At 35.5% G+C, this 23,457-nt stretch overlaps 1 protein-coding gene across 2 annotated transcripts in view; it reads right to left on the bottom strand.

The window, feature by feature from the left end:
* LOC123554016 (uncharacterized) overlaps positions 1-23,112 on the bottom strand; it is a 28,471-nt gene extending 5,359 nt beyond the window's left edge. Inside the window, exons 1-2 of one of the 2 annotated variants that reach the window (XM_045343831.2) lie at positions 23,068-23,112; positions 488-854 (exon numbers count right to left, since the gene is read on the bottom strand). In XM_045343831.2, coding sequence (XP_045199766.2) covers positions 488-828 — 341 coding nt within the window. In that variant the 5' untranslated portion in view covers positions 829-854; positions 23,068-23,112. Of the gene's footprint in view, positions 1-487; positions 855-18,487; positions 19,042-23,067 lie in introns of those variants that run through there. The other variant, XM_045343832.2, reaches the window with a different exon arrangement.
* Between the last annotated feature and the right edge of the window lie 345 nt (positions 23,113-23,457).

The following is a 23,457-nucleotide window of genomic DNA, read 5'->3' as shown; positions in this document are numbered from 1 at the left end:
AGTGATTTGAAGTCAAGAGATCTTAACCACTCAGCCACGGAGGCCCTGTGCTGCATAAAACTATCATGGTTTTGACTTGAATAGTGGTGGTAGCCATGTAGCACTAGTAAAGTTCGAAAACTAGATGCGTGTCCATAGGACACTGATTCTCCACTTCCTGTTACTGTACATGGTTTCATGGCTCTAGCTGAAATATTTTTAGGATACATGCAACACAAACCTCTAAGCACTTAACTGGTCTGGCTGAGTGGAATCTTAGACAGAACACCAGGAGCATAGTTTCACATGCTATCTAACCATCCACTGTTTTATATTTATAGGTCAAATACTATTTGAGATACATGAGACACAAACTATTACGTTCTTACTGCATATTTTAAACTATGTCAAGACCCATAACTCTGGTCTTACAAAGAGAAATCCAAAACAAAACACAGATGCACATGCTGAACAATATTCCTACATAACTTCACAACTCTATTCTTACCTATGGTCAACAGCTATACATACAGCACAACAGACATCATCATGTTCTCCACAGTACATCTGAATGAGATTTCCTGGGTGTTTATCACATGCCAGTCCTCCTGACTGTTGCTGATACTGGATCTTGCCTGACTTTATACCAGACTTGTTGTAAAGGGTGTGTGTTTTGAAGCATTTGTTGTGGTGAACAATACATGCCTGACAGAAGTAAGTCTGACATTCTGCACAGAAGTTTACACCCTCAATATTTTTACCATCATCAGAGCAAGGTTTACATGGGAAGTCATGTATACTGTCTGAAGATTCATCAACATTTTGATCTACAGCTTCTCCACTTGCCATATTTCATAAGTTTACTCTTTACAAGGCTGAAAATAAACAAAATATCAAATGGATAACATGGAAAAGTGAAAGATAAAGAAGGAATTGTCATGTTCGCTTTTGTTATATCAATACGGAACATCTGTATCAAAAGAGACAATGTTTTAATACTACTACATGTATAATGCTAAAATGTTTATTGTCAAATAAAACCAAACTCATGATGGTTATGTTTTTTGGTTGATTGTTTGTTTTAGCTATTTCAGTAGATTCACCAGTTAATCATTTCTGTACCTGACAATCCGTTTCTGAGGATAATTTGATGTACTACGCCCATCTTTCACAAAACTATTCTATAATTAGCTATTGCTTTAAATAAGCAACTAAAATGTTATATCTAGTAACAAGCATCTGGTAAAAAATTCAAGTTTTTTGTGTCATACTCATACAACATATACTTATGTACATGAATGACAGATTTATACATTTTATATCATCTGATTTTTTTAAAACAAGAGGGCCATGAAGGCCCCGTATCGCTCACCTGACCTATTGACCTAAAGATCATCAAGATAGTTTCATTAGAATATGGTCATAAATACCACATCTAGGGTGTTAACAAGCTTTTCCTTTGATGTGACCCGTGACCTAGTTTTTGACCCCACATGACCATGATTTAAACTTGACATTAGAATAATCAAGATTAACATTCTGGCTAAGTTTCATGAAGATACAGTCATAAATATGGCCTCTAGAGTGTTAACAAGCTTTTCCTTTGATTTGACCCGGTGACCTAGTTTCTGACCCCACCTAACCCAGATTTAAACCCGACCTATAGATCATCAAGATTAACATTCTGACCAAGTTTCATTAAGACATGGTCATAAATGTGGCCTCTAGAGTGTTAACTAGCTTATCCTTTCATTTGACCTGGTGACCTAGTTTTTGACCCCGCATGACCCAGACACAAACTGGACTTTGAGATCATCATGATTAACATTCTGACTTAGTTTCATGAAGATACAGTCATAAATATGGCCTCTACAGTGTTAACATGCTTTTCCTCTGATTTGACCTGGTGACCTAGTTTTTGACCCCAGATGACCCAATATCAAACTCGTCCAAGATTTTATTGAGGGTAACATTCTGACCATGTTTAATTAAGATTGGGCCAAAATTGTGACCTCAGGAGTGTGAAAAAGCTTTTCCTTTGATTTGACCTGGTGACCTAGTTTTTGATCCCAGATGGCCCAATATCGAATTTGTCAAAGATTGTATTGAGAGTAACATTCTGACCAAGTTTCATTAAGATTGGGTCAAAATTTTGACCTCTAGTGTGTTAACAAGCTTTTCCTTTGATTTGACCTGGTGATTTAGTTTTTGAACCCAGATGATCCTATATCGAACTCATCCAAGATTTTATTGAGGGTAACATTCTGACCAAGTTTCATTAAGATTGGGCCAAAATTGTGACCTCTAGAGTGTTAACAAGCTTTTCCTTTGATTTGACCTGGTGACCTATTTTTTTGCACCCCAGATGACCCAATATCGAACTCGTCCAAGATTTTATTGAGGGTAACATTCTGACCAAGTTTCATCAAGACTGGGTCAAAAATGTGACCTCTTGAGTGTTAACAAGCTTTTCCTTTGATTTGACCTGGTGACCTAGTTTTTGACCCCAGATGACCCAATTTCGAACTCGTCCAAGATTTTATTGAGGGTAACATTCTGACCAAGTTTCATTAAGATCAGGCTAAAATTGTGACCTCTAGAGTGTTAATAGTCAAATTGTTGACGCCGACGGACACAGGGCGATCACAAAAGCTCATCTTGAGCACTTTGTGCTCAGGTGAGCTAAAAATCTACAAGGTATTATCGTCACTTTATTGTCGGCATTGGTGTTGGTGTTGATTAAAATTTTTGTTTAGGTCCTCCTTTTCTCAAAAACTATAAGAGCTACAGCTTTTCAACTTTTCACACTTGTTTATCATCATTAGGTGACTATGTAGGCCAAGACCCATAACACTGCTTGTCAATTTCTCAAAATTATGGTAGCCCGCCCGCTTAGCTCAGTAGGGAGAGCATTGGTCTACTGATCGCAGGGTTGCGAGTTCGATCCCCGGGTGGGGCATATGTTCTCCGTGGAGATTTGATAAAAGACATTGTGTCTGAAATCATTCGTCCTCCACCTCTGATAATTCATGTGGGGAAGTTGGCAGTTACCTGCGGAGAACAGGTTTATACTGGTACAGAATCAAGGAACACTGGTTAGGTTAACTGCCCGCCGTAACATGACTGAAATACTGTTGAAAAACGGCATTAAACCCAAAAACAAGCAAAACAAAACACAGTTTTTTTTTCTTTCTCGTCTGGAGCCTGTGGGTTAAATTACATGTGTCTTAACACTGAAAACAGCACTCTGTTAACCTGAGTTAATGGTACTATCATCCTCATTTATTTGTCGTTTATTTTTGAAAGCTACAGGTGGAAGAGATGACAATAAATGGGAGAAAGAAAAAGAAAAACGTCTTTTTGTGAAAAGAAAATTTAAGCAAACTGAATACAAATAAACAACTAGAGCTATCACTGAAGGTGATGAATGTGACACAGGACATTGCAATTTGACGAACACAAGACTGCATAATTATGTGGACTGTATGTATATAGTAGACTCTATGTATATAGAATAATAACAAAAAACAAAGTCTCATAACTCTGCAGAATATTTATCTTAAAGAACGTAACATGCACCATGCACAACTAAGGTTGCTACTGGTCACTTGTGTGAAGTTTCATTAAATTGTGTGCAAATGTTCGGGAGATTATGTGCGCACAAGAGTGCATATGCAGACTATGTACATTCGTATATAGTAACAAAAAACAAATCCCGTTCCTCTGCAAATACTTTTTCCAAAAGAACCTAACACATGCACTTCTGTTGTTACTGATAACTTGTGTGAAGTTTCATTAAATTGTGTCAAGGGGATGAGGAGAGTTGGTGTGCACAAGATTATGTCTACAGACAGATGGGCAGACAGACAGACAACCTGAAACCAGTATACCCCGCTTACAACTTCGTTGTTGGAAGAAACAAAAAGTAAACATAGTGTACAAGAACATATTGTTTGTCTACTATGTGTTATATTTTGCTTTTTGCTTGTAGTTCATAATACTTCTTTGATAAAAGTGACAGTATTAAAAAGAATTAAGATAGATGTAATTTTAATGGGGCGAGTGATTGTTCAATAAAGGCGAGTAGACTGTACTTACTGGTGAGTAGTCCTGCAGTGGGAGTGGTAGGAAGAAATATCTTACAACATAGATTTACCACAGATAAATATTCTCATAAGTTGTATCTTTGACCACAAAAATACCCTACAACTCACAATCTATTTTGACCCCCTATAAAAGAATTTGATTACCCTGACTGTATTAAAAATATCACTTTTAAAGTACTATTTGGACAAGTTCCTTACCGTCAGAAAAAGAAGAAAATATGCAAATGTTGTTTTGAAGTATGATGGAACAAAATAAAACATTGTGTGCATTCAATAAATTTGAATCTTGACCTTTATTATGAAGGCTGTTTATGTCCAGAAAGTAAGGCGAAAAAACTGACTACATGTTGGTGAAGGTAATGTATCTATAGTCACACTAAAAAGCCCATTCAAATGGGTAACAAAGTCGTTTGATATTGATATTGACATTGATTGATAACATGCTATGAAAAACAAGAGGGCCAAGATGGCCCTAGGTCGCTCACCTGAGAAACACATCTTAACAGTGTAAACATGTTTCCCAGATGACCTATATTTGAACTTGGCCTAAATTTCATCAAGGCAACCTTTCTTACTAAATTTTATGAATATCCAGTGTAAAATGAAGCCCATACACAAGGTTTTTCTTTAATTTGACCGGGTGACCTAGTTTTTTTACCCCAGATGACCCATATTCAAATTCAACCTTGACTTCATCCAAACAAATACTCTGATCAAATGTCATGGAAGATCTGGTGTAAAATGCAGCCCCTACTGCATACACAAGGTTTTTCTTTGGTTTGACCTTGTGACCTAGTTTTTGACCCAAGATGACCAACATCGAGCTTGACCTAGATTTCATCAAGGAAATCATTCTGACCAAAATTCATGAAGATCAATTGAAAAATACAGCCTCTATGGCATACACAAAGTTTTTTATTTGACCTAGTGACCTAGCTTTTGATTCCAGATGACCCATATTGGAAATCCTCCTGGATTTCATCAAGGCAATCATTCTGACTAAATTTTATAAATATCCAGTGTAATATGCAGCCCCTATTGCATACACAAGGGTTTTCTTTAATTTGACTGGATGACCTAGTTTTTGACCCCAGATGACCCGTATTCAAACACCCATATTCAAACTTGACCTAGATTTTATCCAGACAAACACTCTGATCAAATTTCATGAAGATTCGGTGTAAAACGCAGTCCCTATTGCATACACAAGCTTTTTCTTTGATATGACCTAGTGACCTAGTTTCTTACCAAAGATGACCATATTCGAACTTGACCTAAATTTCATCAAGGTAATCATTCTGACTAAAATTCATGAAGATTAATTGAAAAATACAATGTTTTTCTTTGATTTGACCTAGTGACCTAGTTTTTGAACACTGATAGCCCATTTTTGAACTTGGCCTAGATTTCATCAAGGTTATCATTCTGACAAAATTTCATGAAGATCAGTTGAAAAATAAAGCCTCTATTGCATACACAAGGTTTTTCTTTAATCTGACCTAGAGACCTAGTTTTTGACCCCAGATGACCCATTTTATAAGTTGGCCTAGATTTCATCAAGGTAATCATTCTGACCATCACTCATGAAGATCAAATGAAAAATACAGCTTCTATCGCATACACAAGGTTTTTCTTTGATTTGACCTAGTGACCTACTTTTTGATCCAAGATGACCCATTTTTGAATTTGGCCTAGATTTCATCAAGGTTATCATTCTGAACAAAATTCATGAAGATCAATTGAAAAATACAGCCTCTATCGCATATACAAGGTTTTGCTTTGATTTGACCTAGTGATCTATTTTTTGACCCCAGATGACCCATTTTCAAACTTGGCCTAGATTTCATCAAGGTTATCATTCTGAAAAAATTTCATAAAGATCAGTTGAAAAATACAGCCTCTATCGCATACACAAGCTAACTGTTGACAGACGACAGACAGACGCCGGACATCGAGCGATCACAAAAAACTCATGAAAACATAAAATATCATAAATAAATAGTGTGAAAGTACATGAAAAAATGCACATGTTATGGCTTTTTTATAAGACTAGAATTGGTCTTACGAGGCTATTACTTGGACATAATTGATATGCCTTCAAGGTACTGGTGCTTTTATTTTGACGACTGATCTCGTCGTCATCCTGAACCAGAACAACACACACTACAGCTAGAGCTTAGCTAATTTTTTACAAACTTCCTGCATTCCAATTCAAAGAAAATAAACTTAGTAGTTTCTTCCTATATACCAGAAGGATCAAAATATTCAATTTGTTTTTTCTCTTCTTACCATTGTTTATATACACACTGGTTTAGTGTGTACAGGACAGTTTTGGCATTTTTTTAGTAATTAGTTATAAAAACCACATCAAAACAACCTTTCCGAGATTTTTTTACTATAGTATATAAATCAGAATAATGTGTACTCTTACCAGAAAACACTCCCAATAGGATTTCATTGGGGATTTCCTAACAGAAATATGCAGAATAAGTTTCATGGATGTGCCAAGACAGCGACAGTCAAAAGTTATCATGCTGTCTGTATTACTTGCAGACACTTGGAGGTCAAGCCCCCCTCCCCTCTCTGCCCCTGCCAGATATCAGCCAATATTTTTAGTCTTGAAACACACCGAGCACATATCTCAAACATTGAATGTTTTGTTACAAATTCTGAATGTTTTAAAAATTTCCATTTACTATCGATGCAATAAAAAGTAAAGATAATTTACTCCGAGCGATTCAATACAATGCTTGTCCAAGGAATACGAGAATCGATCCAAGCTGGGTAGGTGTTGCGCAGTCAAATTAACCAACAGACAGTGTGTACATACCACGTGGTTTGTGACGTCATTTTCGGGTATTACGGCAAGAAAATTAATAAACAAATCCTTCGATTCAGAATTTAAAAACACCGTAAGTATTTCATTTTTTCATCGATTTTAATAATTCTTTTACGAGGCTCAAGCAAAAATAGTGTGCTATAAACGTAAAGCAATGATTTTCTGAAATTCTAAGCAGCTTTTGCAAAAGTCCGTTCCAACCCTGAAATGCTGCAAATTCTTGGAGGGTATTACGGCAAGAAAATCCTGTGTTTTACAAAATAATGCAGGATTGCTTTCCTTTACATTGTTGTGCCTTTCACCGCTGGTTATTTCGGTTCCATGAAGACTCGCGAAACACTTTACTTAAAATGAAATGGTAGGTATCTGTGAAAAAAATGTGTCTTTGGTAAACGCTAATACGGCAAGAATGATATGACGGCAAGCAGATTCATGAATACGCTTATTGTTCCTTTACGAACAGTCTCGCAGATTATTGTGTTTGAGACTCATTTCCCCTTGAAAAATACTTGTTAACAGATTTCTTTAGCTTCTAAGATTTATTTCGGTATGACGTGATATGAAAGAATTTTTTTTTTTCAATGCTTCTTAAAGATCGTTTAGTAGATCTATTTTTTTCTGTTTCATTACTTGTTATCTAATAATTTCGGGCTTTCAGGAGAAGTTTCCTAATGTTTACTTTATTTATAATCTCAAGAGGTATCTTAAAGTTGAGTCCCTATGTACCCATACTGTTGCATCCGCGAATGCTAACAACTAAATTGCCAAAAGTGAACAAAAAGTATTAAAAGTTGAAAAATATATCCTAAATGATCACATTATATGTTTCCTTACCAAGCACCAGTGAAAGTTGGGCCTCTGATCAATACCTGATAATGTATCGAAACTTAATATAGGATAAGTCTTTGAGATTTCGGTGATAGATCTACAAACATTGATAAGAAAAAACTTGATGTTGAAGACGAATACTCGGACGACGTATTTTAACTTTTTAAGAGTAATGACGCGAACAAAGACTTAACTTAAACCTGGGAAACGATCTAAGACGTCAGAGTTCAGACACAGAAATCAATGAGCGTGTTCAAATGTAAAGTTTGTTACATCATTGATACATACAGAAGTTTCCAATCAGGTTTTTTATTATAAAAAATAACGCATTAAATTATGATAGTATAAGCAGATAATTACACATTTTTAAAAATTGATTAAACATTTTGAAATGTAAAACATAACAGTAAAATTTAATTAAGAAATGAAATGATTTTTCGGTGTTCATGCGAAATGAACGACAGAATAGAATCGGCAATTTAATAGGATCGGCAATAGAATAGGATCGACAAGTTTAATAGGATCGGCAAGTTTAATTTCTTATAATTACATTATATTTCCTTTCCATTTGTAAACTATATAATATTATGAATTGCTTATAATTTGTAGCATTGAGCATTAAAATCAACTTCCCGGCCATTCTGTTCACCAGACGGAACAACTGCGATGTAGTCTAAGGAACGTTCTTCCTGACATATGCGGACGTCGTAAAAACAGTGGTAGGTTATTCCTAAGCAGCGATGATGTAACTTTCTCACCTTTCCCTTTGCTGTTCATACGAAATGAACGTCAAATGTAAAAATGTAAAATTGGAAATATTCATTTTATCAGACCCAACAAAGCACTGGCAATACAACAAATGCAAAATCAACAAAAGACCACCAAACCAGATCTGTAGTTTCCATATACGCAACGATATATCACGCACATTGAAACTCATAAATGAAAACCGTGCAGCATCCTTTTGTGATAAATTTGTATTTCAAAATTATTTTTTATTTAAACAAAACATTTACTGACGATGGGGAAACTATGATGAACGTATATGATATATTATTGTAAGAGCAAAGCTTTAAACCATATAACTGTAAATAACAAAACTATGCATATGGGTGCAGTATTTCCTGTTTGTCATACTAGAGTGTAAAATGCAGGTGCACCTTTAAAAATAAAAACAATATAAAAAACCTATATAACAGTAATGTGTTAAACTATTTTCTAAAATTGGACACTTTCATCGCGTAAAACGACTAGAAGAATGTGATAAATTCGATTTGGAGTAAAACATCTTTGTATCTCATAAAAACCAGACCGAGCGTGAGATAAAGAACTATTGCTTTGGATAAAGCGTTAATCATAAGACAAAGATCACATTTAAGTACGACATTGATCTGTTCCTGTTGGTAAATAAAACATAGTTGTCACAGACGGAATCAAGAGTCGGTGTAATATCTTCCAAATACAGGTCATGTAATGAAACTGTTGTTTACCAAGTTATGATCAAAGTTATGGTAAGGATCGCAGAATCATTACTGAAGATAACTTCGGCTTATCAAGAAACTTAATTAAGAGTCATATATCCAATCATATAAAGATGAAACCATAAAGTGGTTAAACTTTATGCCATAGAAAGGGAGCATATAAAAGAAAGGAAGGTTTATCCTGCTTGCTAAACGTAACATTATAATAAATGTGAATATTCTTAAGATTTTGCATTATCTATTTTCAAAATTGTATAGTAATACATGCATTCTTCAGACTCCTGTAAGTATGTTGTCATATTATAAAATTATTTTTTACAAACAATAAGTATCTTTTATGAACAATATTACAATCGTTCAAAATATCGTTTCAGAATAATGTCCATGGTCGTAAAATGGAATGTAAGACTATGTCTATACAATCACTTAACTTGCCAACAATATAAGCAAAAGTATTTTCAAGTTTTAAAAGGTAATCCCGAGACGACTATGAAAGTCCTATGTCGCTGACATAGTACAACTGTTTGTACAGCAAAGCCCCCATCCTTCCTATGGACGGAAAGTGCATGAAAAGGTAGCAATAATTTTGAAAACAGACCCCTGAATTATTCTTTCTAATAAATCTCAGGCATAAAGAAAATGTTTTGTCAACACTTCAAAAATGAAACAGGGCTTTAATGTTTATAAATGGTTCCATCTAGTTTAGCATACCATGCACTAAGTAGGTAGGCCCTATTAAATTACCTGCTGACGGAAGTAAGTAGTTCTAGAGAACCAAGTCTCAACTACTGTTAGTGACAATAGGTGTGTAAATGAATCTGCTTGCCGTCATATCATTCTTGCCGTATTAGCATTTTCCTAAAACCTATATTTTCAATGAGAAACCTACCATTTCATTTCCAGTAAAGTCGTTCGCTGGTCTTCTTGGGACCGAAATAAACAGCAGTGAAAGGCACAACAATGTAAAGCAAATCATTCCTGCATTTTTTGTAAAACACAGGATTTTCTTGCCGTATTACCCTCCAAACATTTGCAGCATTTCAGGGTTGGAACGGACTTTTGGAAAAACTGCTTAGAATTTCAGAAAATCATTGCCTTACGTTCATAGCCCACTATTTTTGCTTGAGCCTCGTAAAAGAATTATTCAAATCGGTGAGAAAATGAAGTACTTACAGTGCTTTTAAGTTCTGAATCGACGGATTTGTTTATTAATTTTCTTGCCGTAATACCCGAAAATGACGTCACAAACCACGTGGTATGTACACACTGACAGAGCCGAGACACAGATGATATCATCAGTGGTTGTAATAAAAATATTTGCTATCGACGTCATCTGCTGCAAAGGCCGAGCTGGTTCATATTACTGTAGGTTTTTGTCAGGGCTGTGGGTTCGCTCTCCGCTGTGGGCAATCTTTTTTTTCAAATGATTTTTTTTATCTTGAGATTATATCATTGAAAAGAAATGAAATTATTACAAATATTACATTTGAAAAAAAAGAAGAAAAACAGATCGCCTGTGAGTAGCGGGGAGCGAACCTGCGGCCCTGACAAAAAACAGTGTATTCTGAACCAGCGCCTTTGCTCTCTCCGCCTTTCAAGGCGAGTATTTTTCTTATAACCACTGATGATATCGCCTGTGTCCCAGCTCTGTAACAGTTGATAAATTTCAGTGCACACTTGTACACTTAAACTTGAGGGCAAAATATGTTTTAGTTTTATTCCGGTTTTGATAAAGTTTGTAACATTTTTAAGTGTATTGAACTATCAAGAATAAATAATTATGTTAAGTAAATATTGTTGAGTTTGTTTTTCATCGTTGTCCAGCCATCCTGGTTTTTTTTTCCTGATGATCATTTCTTTCCCCTGAATTTAACTTGAAGGTATTTGATCTTTTGATCTCCAAGTGGAGGGATTTCTAGCCGGATCATACACGTGTCTGTCTGGACTTGTATCTAACCAGGGTGTCCCAAAACTGACAACCAACCCGTAAGGCTTTATACCCGGTTTTCACAGACTTTAAAGCATACATTTTGGCTGCTACTGGTACATTAGCTAGCCTGTGTTGATGTCACTTAAGATATTTGAAATAATAAGGTAAGGAAAGGATCTGACTAGTCTGAATAAACTTTACCATGTAAAGCCCCCCTCCACCACCACCTCCCAACACACACATCCAACAGTGTTATCTAACTAGCATTTTAAGTAATAAAATATATAGTGCAACTTTCTAGCACTGATTATAAGTACAAGCAATCACTGTTTATAACAAGAACTTTAAAAACTGGCCACTTCTACCAATTAGTTACAGTTTGTTTAGAGATAAGATGTGTATTGTTGATTTAGTTTTAAACAGGTAGAAAACTAGAAATGTGTCCATGGGACACAGATGCACCCACTACATGACATTAAAATGACAATTCTTTCCCAGGTCAGGGGCCATAACTCCTATAATACTGAATGAATCCGGATGCGAAACCCCTGGTGCACAACTGCACATGCTGACCGACATTCCTGTAAACTTTGGTGACTCTAGGTCAAATACTTTTGGAGCTACGCACGACACAACATTAAAATGACAAATTTTTTAACTAAATCAGGGGCTATAACTCCTACAAGACTGAATGAATCCGGACACGAAACCCCAGGTGCACAACTGTACATGCTGACCAACATTTCTGTAAACTTTGGTGACTCTAGGTCAAATACTTTTGGAGCTATGCGCGACACAACATTAAAATGACCAATTTTTTACTAAGTCAGGGGCCATAACTCCTACATGACTAGATGAATCCGGACGCGAAATCCCAGGTACACAACTACACATGCTGACCAACATTCCTGTAAAGTTTTGTGACTCTAAGTCATATACTTTTGTAGCTAGGCGCGACACAACATTAAAATGACCAATTTTTACAAAGTCAGGGGCCATAACTTCTACATGACTGAATGAATCCGGACGCGAAACCCCAGGTGCACAACTACACATGCTGACCAACATTCCTGTAAAGTTTTGTGACTCTACGTCAAATACTTTTGGAGCTAGGCGCGACACAACATTCTCGGAAGGACGGACGGACAAGGGCAAATCTATATGCCCCCATCCCCCCAAAGTGGGGGCATAAAAAGTAGATATTTTTTCTTAGTTGTAAAACAGTGTATGTAACTTTCACTATAATATTCATTCATAAAATAGTTTTTAGAAGAGAATTTTTAAGTTCCATTATAATCTTCAGTAGAAGAAAATATTATATTAGGGTTTAAACTGGTGTATATCACGATTACAATGATTACTATATGCAGATGCCATTCTGCTTATCAGCAATGTTTACAACTGACCCATCTCAGCCTCGTTCTGGGAATCTCGTTCAATATTCATGAGATACTATTAAGAATGGTCTATTTGTGCTGAAACGCTCAGAGTAAGTTATCTTGTATTGTTCTGTTAGAGCTTTGATAGTACATGGTCAGAGACCACCAATTCAAAAAAGTACAGGGAACTTACTGGGAATGAGGTAAGTGTATACCTGGGAATAAGGTAACGCCTGTGCGTTCTGATTGGTCAGTCATGTAAACAAACCCAGGAAGTGATTATTTTTCTAAATTGATATTTTTTCACTGCATTTGCAGTATTTTATTATACATTTTGACAAAATTTGCTACATTTTATGTGTATTGAAAAAAAGTTTTATCAAACGAATTTCTCCCGCCATGTCAATGATGTAAACAGGGGGTCATTTCATTCACGCGAAAATTGCTTAAATAAAGTATCACTATTCATATGTTTTTCGTCCGATATTTTGGTAGAACTAAGATAGTTCTTTAAAAACTTGTAATTAGATATATGCCCTTTTCTCGTTATTCCGAGCCCCTTAACCAGTATTTCAGTTCTTGTCGGTAACATTTTTAAGTTTCAAAAGAGTTTTTGCTATACTTTGATACTCCAACATCTAAACTTAAAAAATCCCCATGAAGAAAAATTATAAGGATTGTTGTCAATGAAATATCCAGGCTTTCACATGATAACCCTCACCCTCTGAAACAGCCAGATACTTTCTCGTTGAACCGAGACTTCTGATTATTTGTACCAGCTCTCGAAATCTAAGGCTGTTTTTGAAAAAGTTCTTTTTTGAAATGAAGAACAGATATATTATTGTGTTTGCAAACAAAACTGTTTTGCAATAAGTGGATTCCGTTTTCTATAAAAAGGTTATATATCACCCCAGTGATTTTAAATAAGCAAATTTTGTGCCAAAATTTTCTGTCGTGTATATTTCTATTTTAATGTGAGTAATACTCTTTTCTTTTTATTTTTGTTTAAGTTTCATATGATTTGCCACAACATACATGAAATTTAGAAACAGGAACTAGCTGCAAGTGCAAATTTTCCAAAGGCTCGGATCAATGAGAAGGCTCGGAATTACGAGAAAGAGGCATACATGTTACGATGTATGGAAGGCCGTACACGCCATAATGTAATAGAGCTATCTATCTATCTATAAATACTGTATGACACCCTTGCGAGTATTTTATGCAGGTGCGCGTCAGTGCATAAGAGTTTAAAAGCAGGAATGTACAGAAGAATTAAAGTAATACATAAAGTATTTGTGAGAATTTGAGAAAAAGCTGATAGTGCTAATAAAAAGGCGAAATGTACAGTAAAAGGATTAAAAACAGCCTGGTCACTCAGAAGTCCTGGCCCAGTTTGGTTACCCCTTGCCTAAACTGGTCCAGGGTAGGTGCTTGAGCAATGTCAGCCGGCAAAGAATTCCAGAGAATGATGGTAGCCGGGTAGAAAGAGAACTTGTAATAATTACAGGGTGTTTGAATTTGCCGGAAAGATTGGGAATGCATGTGTCTAGTGAGCCGGGTAGGAGGTAAAATATAAGATGGCATTGGCACTGCAACCAGTCCATGGACAATCTTGTAAAACATCAGTACCCTGGCATCATTTCTTCTGTTTGCATGGGAACGCCACCCCAATAGCTTTAACATGTGTGTGACACTGCTGTAATTTGAATAGTCACTGGTGACCCATCGAGCGGCCCTGCGTTGGACCATCTCGATTTTATGTATGTTGAGCTGTGTATGTGGACTCCACACTGAGCTGCAGTACTCTAGTTGTGGTCTAACAAGGGTTTTGTAGGCAAATTCCCTAATATTTTGCTGTTTGGAGGGAATATTGCGCTTAATGAAGTTAAGTGTTTGACCAGCTGTTGAAGTGACCTGGTTTATGTGTTTGTTCCAGTTTAGATCTGAAGTGATGCTAACACCAAGGTATTTTGCATCACTCACGGTTTCTAGTGTCTGCCCATGTAGTGTGTAAGTGGATTTGTAAGGGTGTTTAGACTTGGAAATATTAATCACTGTACATTTGGATGGATTGAATTCCATGTCCCATGTGTGTTCCCATTTTTGTAACCTGGTTAAGTCCTCTTGCAGAGTCTGTTGTTGTGTAACATTGTTGACTGTGATATAAACAGCAGTATCATCAGCAAATAACCGGACCTGTGAAACAATATTTTCAGGCAGGTCGTTTATGTATAGCAGAAAGAGAAGAAGAGGGCCGAGGACAGAGCCATGTGGGACACCAGATGTGACCGGGACCTCATCCGACTTATCACCATTGACTAAGACGGACTGACGGCGACCGATGAGAAATGATTTGACCCACTGTAGTGTACAGTCCTGGATGCCATGTTGGTGCAGCTTATATAGTAACTTTAGGTGATTAACCTTATCAAACGCCTTTGAGAAGTCGAGGAGTATTAAGTCTGTTTGGTGACCTTGAATTAAATTCCTGGATAGGTCCTCGACAAGTCCTAACAGTTGAGTTTCGCATGACCGTTTTTGACCTGAAGCTATGTTGAAGGTGATAAAGTATGTTGTTAACCTGGAAATGTTTAGTGATGTTTGATGCGACAATGTGCTCCATAACTTTGCAAAGAACACATGTCAGGGAAATGGGTCTATAGTTAGCAGGGTTGCTTTTGTCACCCTTCTTAAAGAGAGGAGTGACATTCGCCTTGGACCAGTCGGAAGGGATAGTGCCTGTTTCTAGAGATTTTTGGAAAAGTTTGGTAACCAGGGGGGGGGGGCTATTTGTACACTTAGGTTTTTCAGGACTACCGGTTTTAAGTTATCGGGACCGCAAGCTTTGTCACTCTGTAATGTGGACAAAAGCTTTTGGACACCATTTACACTGATGGAAATTTCAGACATTTTGGGGTATTGAGGCTTTGGGGCATTGCTAAACAGGTATTTAGTTTTCATTAAGCATAGCTGACCTAGTTTTAAGGGATTCATTGGAGTGAAGACGGACTGGAATTGGCGGTTGAGAACATTTGCCTGGCCCCTGCTATCTGTGATAAGGTTATCATTTTCCGATAGTGGGGCAATGCCTTGAGTGTCCTCTTTAGCATTTTTGATAGTTGAGAAGAGCTTTTTACGGGAGAAGTTTTGACCTGGTTTGGGGTTATTTGGATCACCTGAGTGTGCTTCTAGGACATATTCTAGGTAGTTTGTGTGGGCCTGCTTTATCTCCATTTTGACCTGGTTTCTGAAATTTTTGTACTGATGTTTGACCTTTGAATTTGAACTGTTTTTCTGTTTTTTTGTACAATTTATTTCTTTTTCTGATTTGTCTCTTGATGCCTTGGGTGATCCAGGGAAGAGATGGTTTAGAACCCAACCTCTTGGAGGGAATGAAAATATTTATTCCTTCATGGATAAGATCTTTAAATTCTATCCACAGCTCTTCAATAGATTTGGAATGGAAGTCACTAAACATAGAAGGTGACTTTGATTTTACAAAACTGTTGGAAATTGACCCAGTTGGCTTTCCGAAATAAGTGTACAATACCAGGTTTTTGTTTATTAAGACGGGGTTTGACCTCAGAGGTAATTTGGACAATATCATGATCCGAGATACCAGCTACTGACTTTACGGATTTAATAAGGGTAGGGTTGGATGTGAAAAACAGATCTAGAGTATTATTTAACCTTGTGGGGAAATTTACCATTTGTTGTAATGAGAGATCATTTACTAAAGATATGAAGTCTTCATAAAGTTTGGGGAGGGAGCAACCGGGCTTGACTGTAGGGATGCTCTCGTCCCATGCTAATTTTGGGAAGTTAAAGTCGCCGGTAAGCCAAACTTTACCTTTAAGTTTGCTTACCATTTGTAGTGACTTGTACAATTCTAAGATGCTATTTTCATCATATTCATGGCTTCTATAGTATGATGCTAAGTAAAGAGGTTGTGATCCAAACAATTCCAGTTTTAACCAAATGATTTCACAGTTTGTTTGTAAGCTTTTCATTTCGGAAACTACGATTGAGTTTTTAACCAGTATGAAGACCCCACCCCCAGATTTACCTGTGTTCCTATCACGTCTGTAGCTAAAACATGACTTTCGTCGTAGGCCATCACAGGTAATGTAAATGGCCACAAATCTGTCGTAAATGATGTAGAAAGACGTTTTCATGCAAAAATAAGCGTGAAATTTGATATTTTTTTAAATTGTGGCCTCTTTTTTTTAACAGGTTTTTATCTGAGTTTTTGGGCCAAAAAGGATCATTTTTATCTCTGTAATGTTAGAGAATGATCAAAATTATTAGACCTTATTTCTATTTTTTACGGAATGAATCGTATTTCAACTTCCAAGTCAAATCAAATGCAGATAACTGAAATTTTCATGAAAAAATGCAATCTGACGACGACAGGGACCGAGTCTGGGCATATAAATCGACAGGGGGTGACCTCAGTAAACTGTCCATATCTTTCTTAAAACTGAACATTTCTTGATGAAACTTTGTAAGACATTTGGTATAGGATCATGTTTCACAATATCACTGTAAAATTGGAAAACGTGATACGAAACATTCATCTATAGGTCAGAGACCACCAATTCAAAAAAGTACAGGGAACTTACTGGGAATGAGGTAAGTGTATACCTGGGAATAAGGTAACGTCTGTGCGTTCTGATTGGTTAGTCATGTAAACAAACCCAGGAAGTGATTATTTTTTCAAAATTGGTATTTTTTTTACTGCATTTATAGTATTTTTGACAAAATTTGCTACATTTTATGTGTATTGAAAAAAGTTTTATCAAACGAATTTCTCCCGCCATGTCAATGATGTAAACAGGGGGTCATCTCATTCACGCGAAAATTACTTAAATAAAGTATCAATATTCATATGTTTTTCGTCCGATATTTTGGTAGAACTAAGATAGTTCTTGAAAAACTTGTAATTAGATATACATGTTTCGATGTATGGAAGGCTGTACACACCATAATGTTACAATGTAAGTCTATGGGAAAACAATTGGTGGTCTCTAACCATATGGGAGTTTTTTTAAACATGCTGAAATTGTAACTGAAGTTGTTGTATGATCGAGACATGTGCTCAGTTTTAAAAGGCAAAAATATATTGGCTGAAGGTTGGCTGGGGCGGATTGGGAGGGGTAGGGTTGCTGAACCCCCAAGTGTCTGTGATTATTTGGACTAGATTCCGTTATTAGTATATTAGTCTAAATAATGAGACCTCGGGTAGACCGATTTTACATTTTGATATTTTACGTTGTCTATCTAGAGGTCTCAACCAGAAACAATCAAAACTGTGGTGGAAACTGTGGTCACAAATTTTTTTTTAGTCCTAACAGCTTACCTGTTGTTTTAAATCATAAATAGTAAATAAAAAACATAACAACAGGACATATTTATCAAGAATTTCTGTTGTAAAAAATTTAAACCTCTAACGTTTCAATCGTCTTCATGTAATGGCGGTCAGAGGCGTGACCAATGAAAACGCTTTGTGTAGTAATGTGTTTACCTGTATCGGCCATTTTCCAATATGTAGTACACGCGATTTAAACCTCTGAATTTTTTTAACTGCCATAGTTTGAAAGTTTTGTATACATCTGCGGATGTCTCTAAATTGCTTTTTGTACTTTTAGCATGTGTAAATGTTGAGTTCTGCTCAACCCGGGGCTAGAGGGCGTGGACGGTAGCATGCATTTCCACTACCGTCCATGAACAGACTCAATCAAACCGAGCCTGCAACATTTTCGTTTTTGTCGTGTTGAGCGACCTGTGAAGTTTCCACTTTTCTCTATTTTAAGGAATCTAGATAATAAATACATCATTGGAAAGGAAAAATAACTGGCTTTCTATGTATGTATTTCTTTTTTTTTGATCCGTCGCTTTATTATAACATAATTCCTGCCCAACGGATTCTGTTGGGTGTTACTTACGCAAAGAAGGGGACAGTGCTATCACATTCTTTTCCTTTTCTGGTTTGTACTCGGAGGCGGATATACCCTGATACCTTGATCTTCGGGCCGTAATATCAGCTGTGTTTTCCTGGCCCCTCTTGTGAAGAATCGATTTTCTGAGTAAATCTCAAAACTAATTGTTACTTAAGATTCTTTAATGAACTCTGAGTGCACACTTTATAGTCATACTAAAGTCAGTAACAACTTGGCACAAATTTCTTTGCATTCCAATTATCATTGTTCAGCAGCGATTTAAACACATTTACTGACTCAGCATTTACAGTTTTTGTACTTAAAGCATTCCAGTAAAAAATGGATCTTTGACTAAATGAGTTAAGCCTATAATGTTATGGCGGCACTTTTTCTTCATGCATTTTAAATGATGTCCTCGAAGACCACCCACAGATAATTTGAACATTCTGTCCCAATTCATATCGTCAAATTTATGAACTTATTTAAATATCTGTATAACGTCAGCACGATCACCTCTATATTCTAATGTTACAAGACCCAGATTCCTCAACCTCTGTTCATAAGACAAATGTGAAATATCATAAACCAACTTGGTTGCTCTAAATTAATCTAATATCGACAAGTCCAAAAAATATTAATGTTGAGCGCAAATAACCAATCTGCGCTATTTACCAAACGCGCAGCGCATATAACAAATTTTTGTATGTTGGTTATATGCGCAACGATTTAGCAATCGTTGCGCAGCATAAACGTAATCTGCGCGATTTACCAAATGCGCAGCGCAAATAACAAATGTAACTTTATATATCAGAAATTTGCATTTCGTATTTGATAAATCATGCAGTTGGTCAATTTATTAATAAATACAGATGTCAAATGCTGAATATCTCGGTACTTAAATTATGTTAAATTTGTTTCTACATCAGTAAATTCATGGCAGTCGGTCACCAGGTTTCAATACCTCCGATCTTATACAAGATGCAATAAAACCCAAACATGCGTGAAGGTGTGATTTCCTCCAGCTTGCACACGTCGTCCTCTGGTATGTTTTAGGATATTTTTATAATTTTCTACTTCACCCGAGCACACACTTAGCAAAATATTGTTTTTATTATATTGAAATATCTTGAAATTTCACAATAATATTCTTTTTTTCAACGGGAGCATATCTCTCAACATGTCTAAGATAAATAATGAAATAAAAAAGTCACAGAATTAAAAGAAAATTCTTACAGATCTTATCTATATTATCATTATTATTTTATAGTATAAAATCGATTGAATAAAGAGTAGGCCTAATTTTCATCAAAACGTAAACGAAATTTTATATTTTGTAGCTGCACAAGATATGTGTTCGGTGCCCTGCGCTAAATGAAAATCTGGAAATTACTCTGATAATTTAATTATCTTTTATAAATCATATTAACTTTTACTTAGATTTACGATTACAGATTAAAACTATAGTTTTTTTTTTACAAATCTAAACGGATCTATAATGTTACACCTGTAACTTGCGTGGGAGGTCGGTCCTGCGCTAATAGCAAAGTTTGAAATTACACTGTATTTCAAATATATTTCATTCATAAAACATACTATTTATGTAACTTTTAAATGAATACTGTAAAAGAATGATTAGAAAAAGAGTGATTTCTGTCATAACGAGAACGAAATATTACATTTTTTATCCGCGCAAGATGTGTGTCTGCGCTAATAATAAATCTGGAAATTACTCTGATAACTTGAATATCTTTTAGAAATCATATTAACTTTTACTTTGATTTACGATTACTGACTAAAACTATAGTTTTTTTTACAATTCTTAATGGATCTATAATGTTACACCTGTAACTTGCGTGGGAGGTCGGTTCTGCGCTAATAGCAAAGTTTGAAATTACACTGTATTTCAAATATATTTCATTCATAAAACATACTATTTATGTAACTTTCAAATGAATACTGTAAAAAAAATGATTAGAAAAAGAGTGATTTCTGTCATAACGAGAACGAAATATTACATTTTTATCTGCGCAAGATGTGTGTCTGCGCTAATAATAAATCTGGAAATTACTCTGATAACTTGAATATCTTTTATAAATCATATTAACTTTTACTTTGATTTACGATTACAAACTTAAACTATAATTTTTCTAAATGGATCTATAATATTACACCTGTAACTTGCGTGGGAGGTCGGTCCTGCGCTAATAGCAAAGTTTGAAATTACACTGTATTTCAAATATATTTCATTCATAAAACATACTATTTATGTAACTTTCAAATAAATACTGTAAAAAAAATGAATAGAAAAAGAGTGATTTCTGTCATAACCGCGCAGGTTACAGAATTAAAATTACATTTGTCTTTGCAAAAGCTACAACTTTAGTCTGTAACTATAAAACAGAATTAAATTTAGCATGGTTTATGAAAGATGTCCAAGTTATCAGGATTATTTCCAGATTTTTTATTAGCGCAGGGCCGATATCCCGCGCAGGATACAGATGTAACAAAATATTCATTTGGCAAAAGCTACAATTTCAGCCTGTAATCACAAAACAATGATAAAGTTAGCATGGTTTATGAAAGATATCCAAGTTATCAGGATTATTTCCAGATTTTTTATTAGCGCAGGGCAAACACATCTTGTGCAGATAATAAATGTAATATTTCGTTCTCGTTATGACGGAAATCACGCTTCTTTCTATTTTTTTTTCTACTCCCAAAACAGTTTTATGAAGTTACATAAATAATATCTTTTAGAATTGAAATATGTTTGAAATATCAGCGTCAGTTCATAATTTGCTATTAGCGCAGGAACAACATCCCGCGCAGCCTACGGATGAAACATTATATTCAGATTTTAAAAAGCTACATTTTTAGATTGTAATCGAAAAAACGAAGTAAAAGTTAAAATGGTTTATAAAAGATATTCAAGTTATTGGAGTAATTTTCAGAGTTCTATTTACGCAGGACTCACATCTTGCGCACCTACAAAATGTAAAATTTCGTTCACATTTTCACGAAACTTATTAGTTATTCTACCTGTCTCACTATAAAACATTAAAAATTGATATAAGTATAAAAGATCTGCAAGAATCGTCTTTTAATTCTACTTATTTTTGTTTTGTTTTTAATCTTGGCCATGTCAAGAGATACGCTCACGTTGGTAAAAAAGAACTGCGCTTTTTCAATATGATGAAAAAAGCGATATGGTGAATTGTGGTAAGTGTGTGGCAATTCAGTCTTTTATGTAAGTCTCCTTTATGTTCTATATCCGGTATAAAATGACTGCGTGTGATCGAATGAAATAAAAATACTTTAGTTATAAAAAGAATAGAGAGGACGATGTGTCTTTCTGAAGGAAATCGCACCTTTACGCATGTTTGAGCTTTATTGCATATTGTATCATACTGCAGATATTGAAACCTGGTGACCGACTCCCATGAATTTACTGTTGAAATAAATTTATGACACATTTTTAAAACCTAGATTTGCAATATCAGTCTGTAATTGTTAAACAATGTAAAAGTTAGCATGGTTTATGGCAGTTATTCATGTTATCAGAGTAATTTCCAGATTTTCTATTAGCGCAGGATACATCTTGCGCAGCAACAAAATTTCGTTCACGTTCTGGCGAAAATTACTCTTTTGTACTACAAAACATTAAAAAATATCAATACGATCTGTAAGAAATAATCAATATATATTTGAAATATCGGTGTCATTTCAGGATTTGATATTAGCGCTGGATCGACATCCCGCACAGGCTACGGCGTTTAAAAGTTAAAAAAAAATAGAATAAATGAAAAAACTTGTGTTATGAAATATACTTTCGATTTTTTGTATCATTTTAAAGTTTTTTAACACCTATGACAAATGACTCTTAATACCGTCGTCAACAGAAATTTTTAGTCCATAAACTACCAGGGACGTGAGCATGTCATTGAAATTAACGCATAAATACGCTCATTTACTTAAAAAAATGTTTTTCTTGTTCTTTACAAATTAAGCACAGTCAATTCACACCTTTACGCGTGCCTGATCACCATCAGTTTTAAAATTAAACTGTTTTATGTAGGCCTACAAGTCTAACCCTCTAATGATATTCAATTTTATCGGAAGATATCATCCATATGTTAAAAGCGCAGACTCATTTACCAAACGCGCAAGACAGTTACCCTGCGCATATAAGAAATATATAAGGTTGCCCGATTTACAAATCGTTGCGCAGATAACAAATTGGTTATTTGCGCTGCGCGATTTACCAAATGCGCAGATTGGCTATATGCGCGTAACATTAACGATATTCAACTCTCGAGTACAAATATTTGGACTAGTAGTATATTAGTATTTGATAGCTTTGATTTTCGTAAGATAACATGAGAAAAATAACAGTGAAGACAAGAAGCAAACATCTAAAATGTATGTCAGTAACTCAGCGAAATCGAAAGTAGCCTATAAATAAATAATGATAATTTCCATTTCTTCGAAAGAAAACCCGCTGAAAAAATGTTAACATTTAAGAATAGACCTGTCTTTAACAAAAAACTATACAACGTATTTAAAAGCTGGAGATAATAAAAAAATACCTTCTCTGGCCGTGACCTTTTTTTAAGATTACAAATGGCGTTGTGAATACTAAGGGAGAGAAGTAATTAGTTGAATTAAATCCGTACACTAACAGCGTTACTTCCCTTTATTGGTAATTAGGCCTACTGGCGAGGAGTAAATAGTTAAACGCATCATGGAAGTAATATAGAGATCTCTATATTACCTTCATGAAAGCATCGAGGCATATGTACAGTTTTGCAATACTGTCTTACTACGAAACCAGGGGTTGTGAGTCCGACTACATGCTCCACCAACTTAAGACTACTATAATAATCCCGTGTATGGGTGTTTTACTATTATTAAAGAACCAGGGAAGCTTCTTGAATTGGAGCATCTTCTGTTCTTGCACCATTCTCCCACTGACAGTC

This window comes from Mercenaria mercenaria, chromosome 7 (assembly GCF_021730395.1).
Source record: "Mercenaria mercenaria strain notata chromosome 7, MADL_Memer_1, whole genome shotgun sequence".
Lineage (NCBI taxonomy): Eukaryota > Metazoa > Mollusca > Bivalvia > Venerida > Veneridae > Mercenaria > Mercenaria mercenaria.
This window is presented reverse-complemented; position numbering and strand designations above follow the sequence as displayed.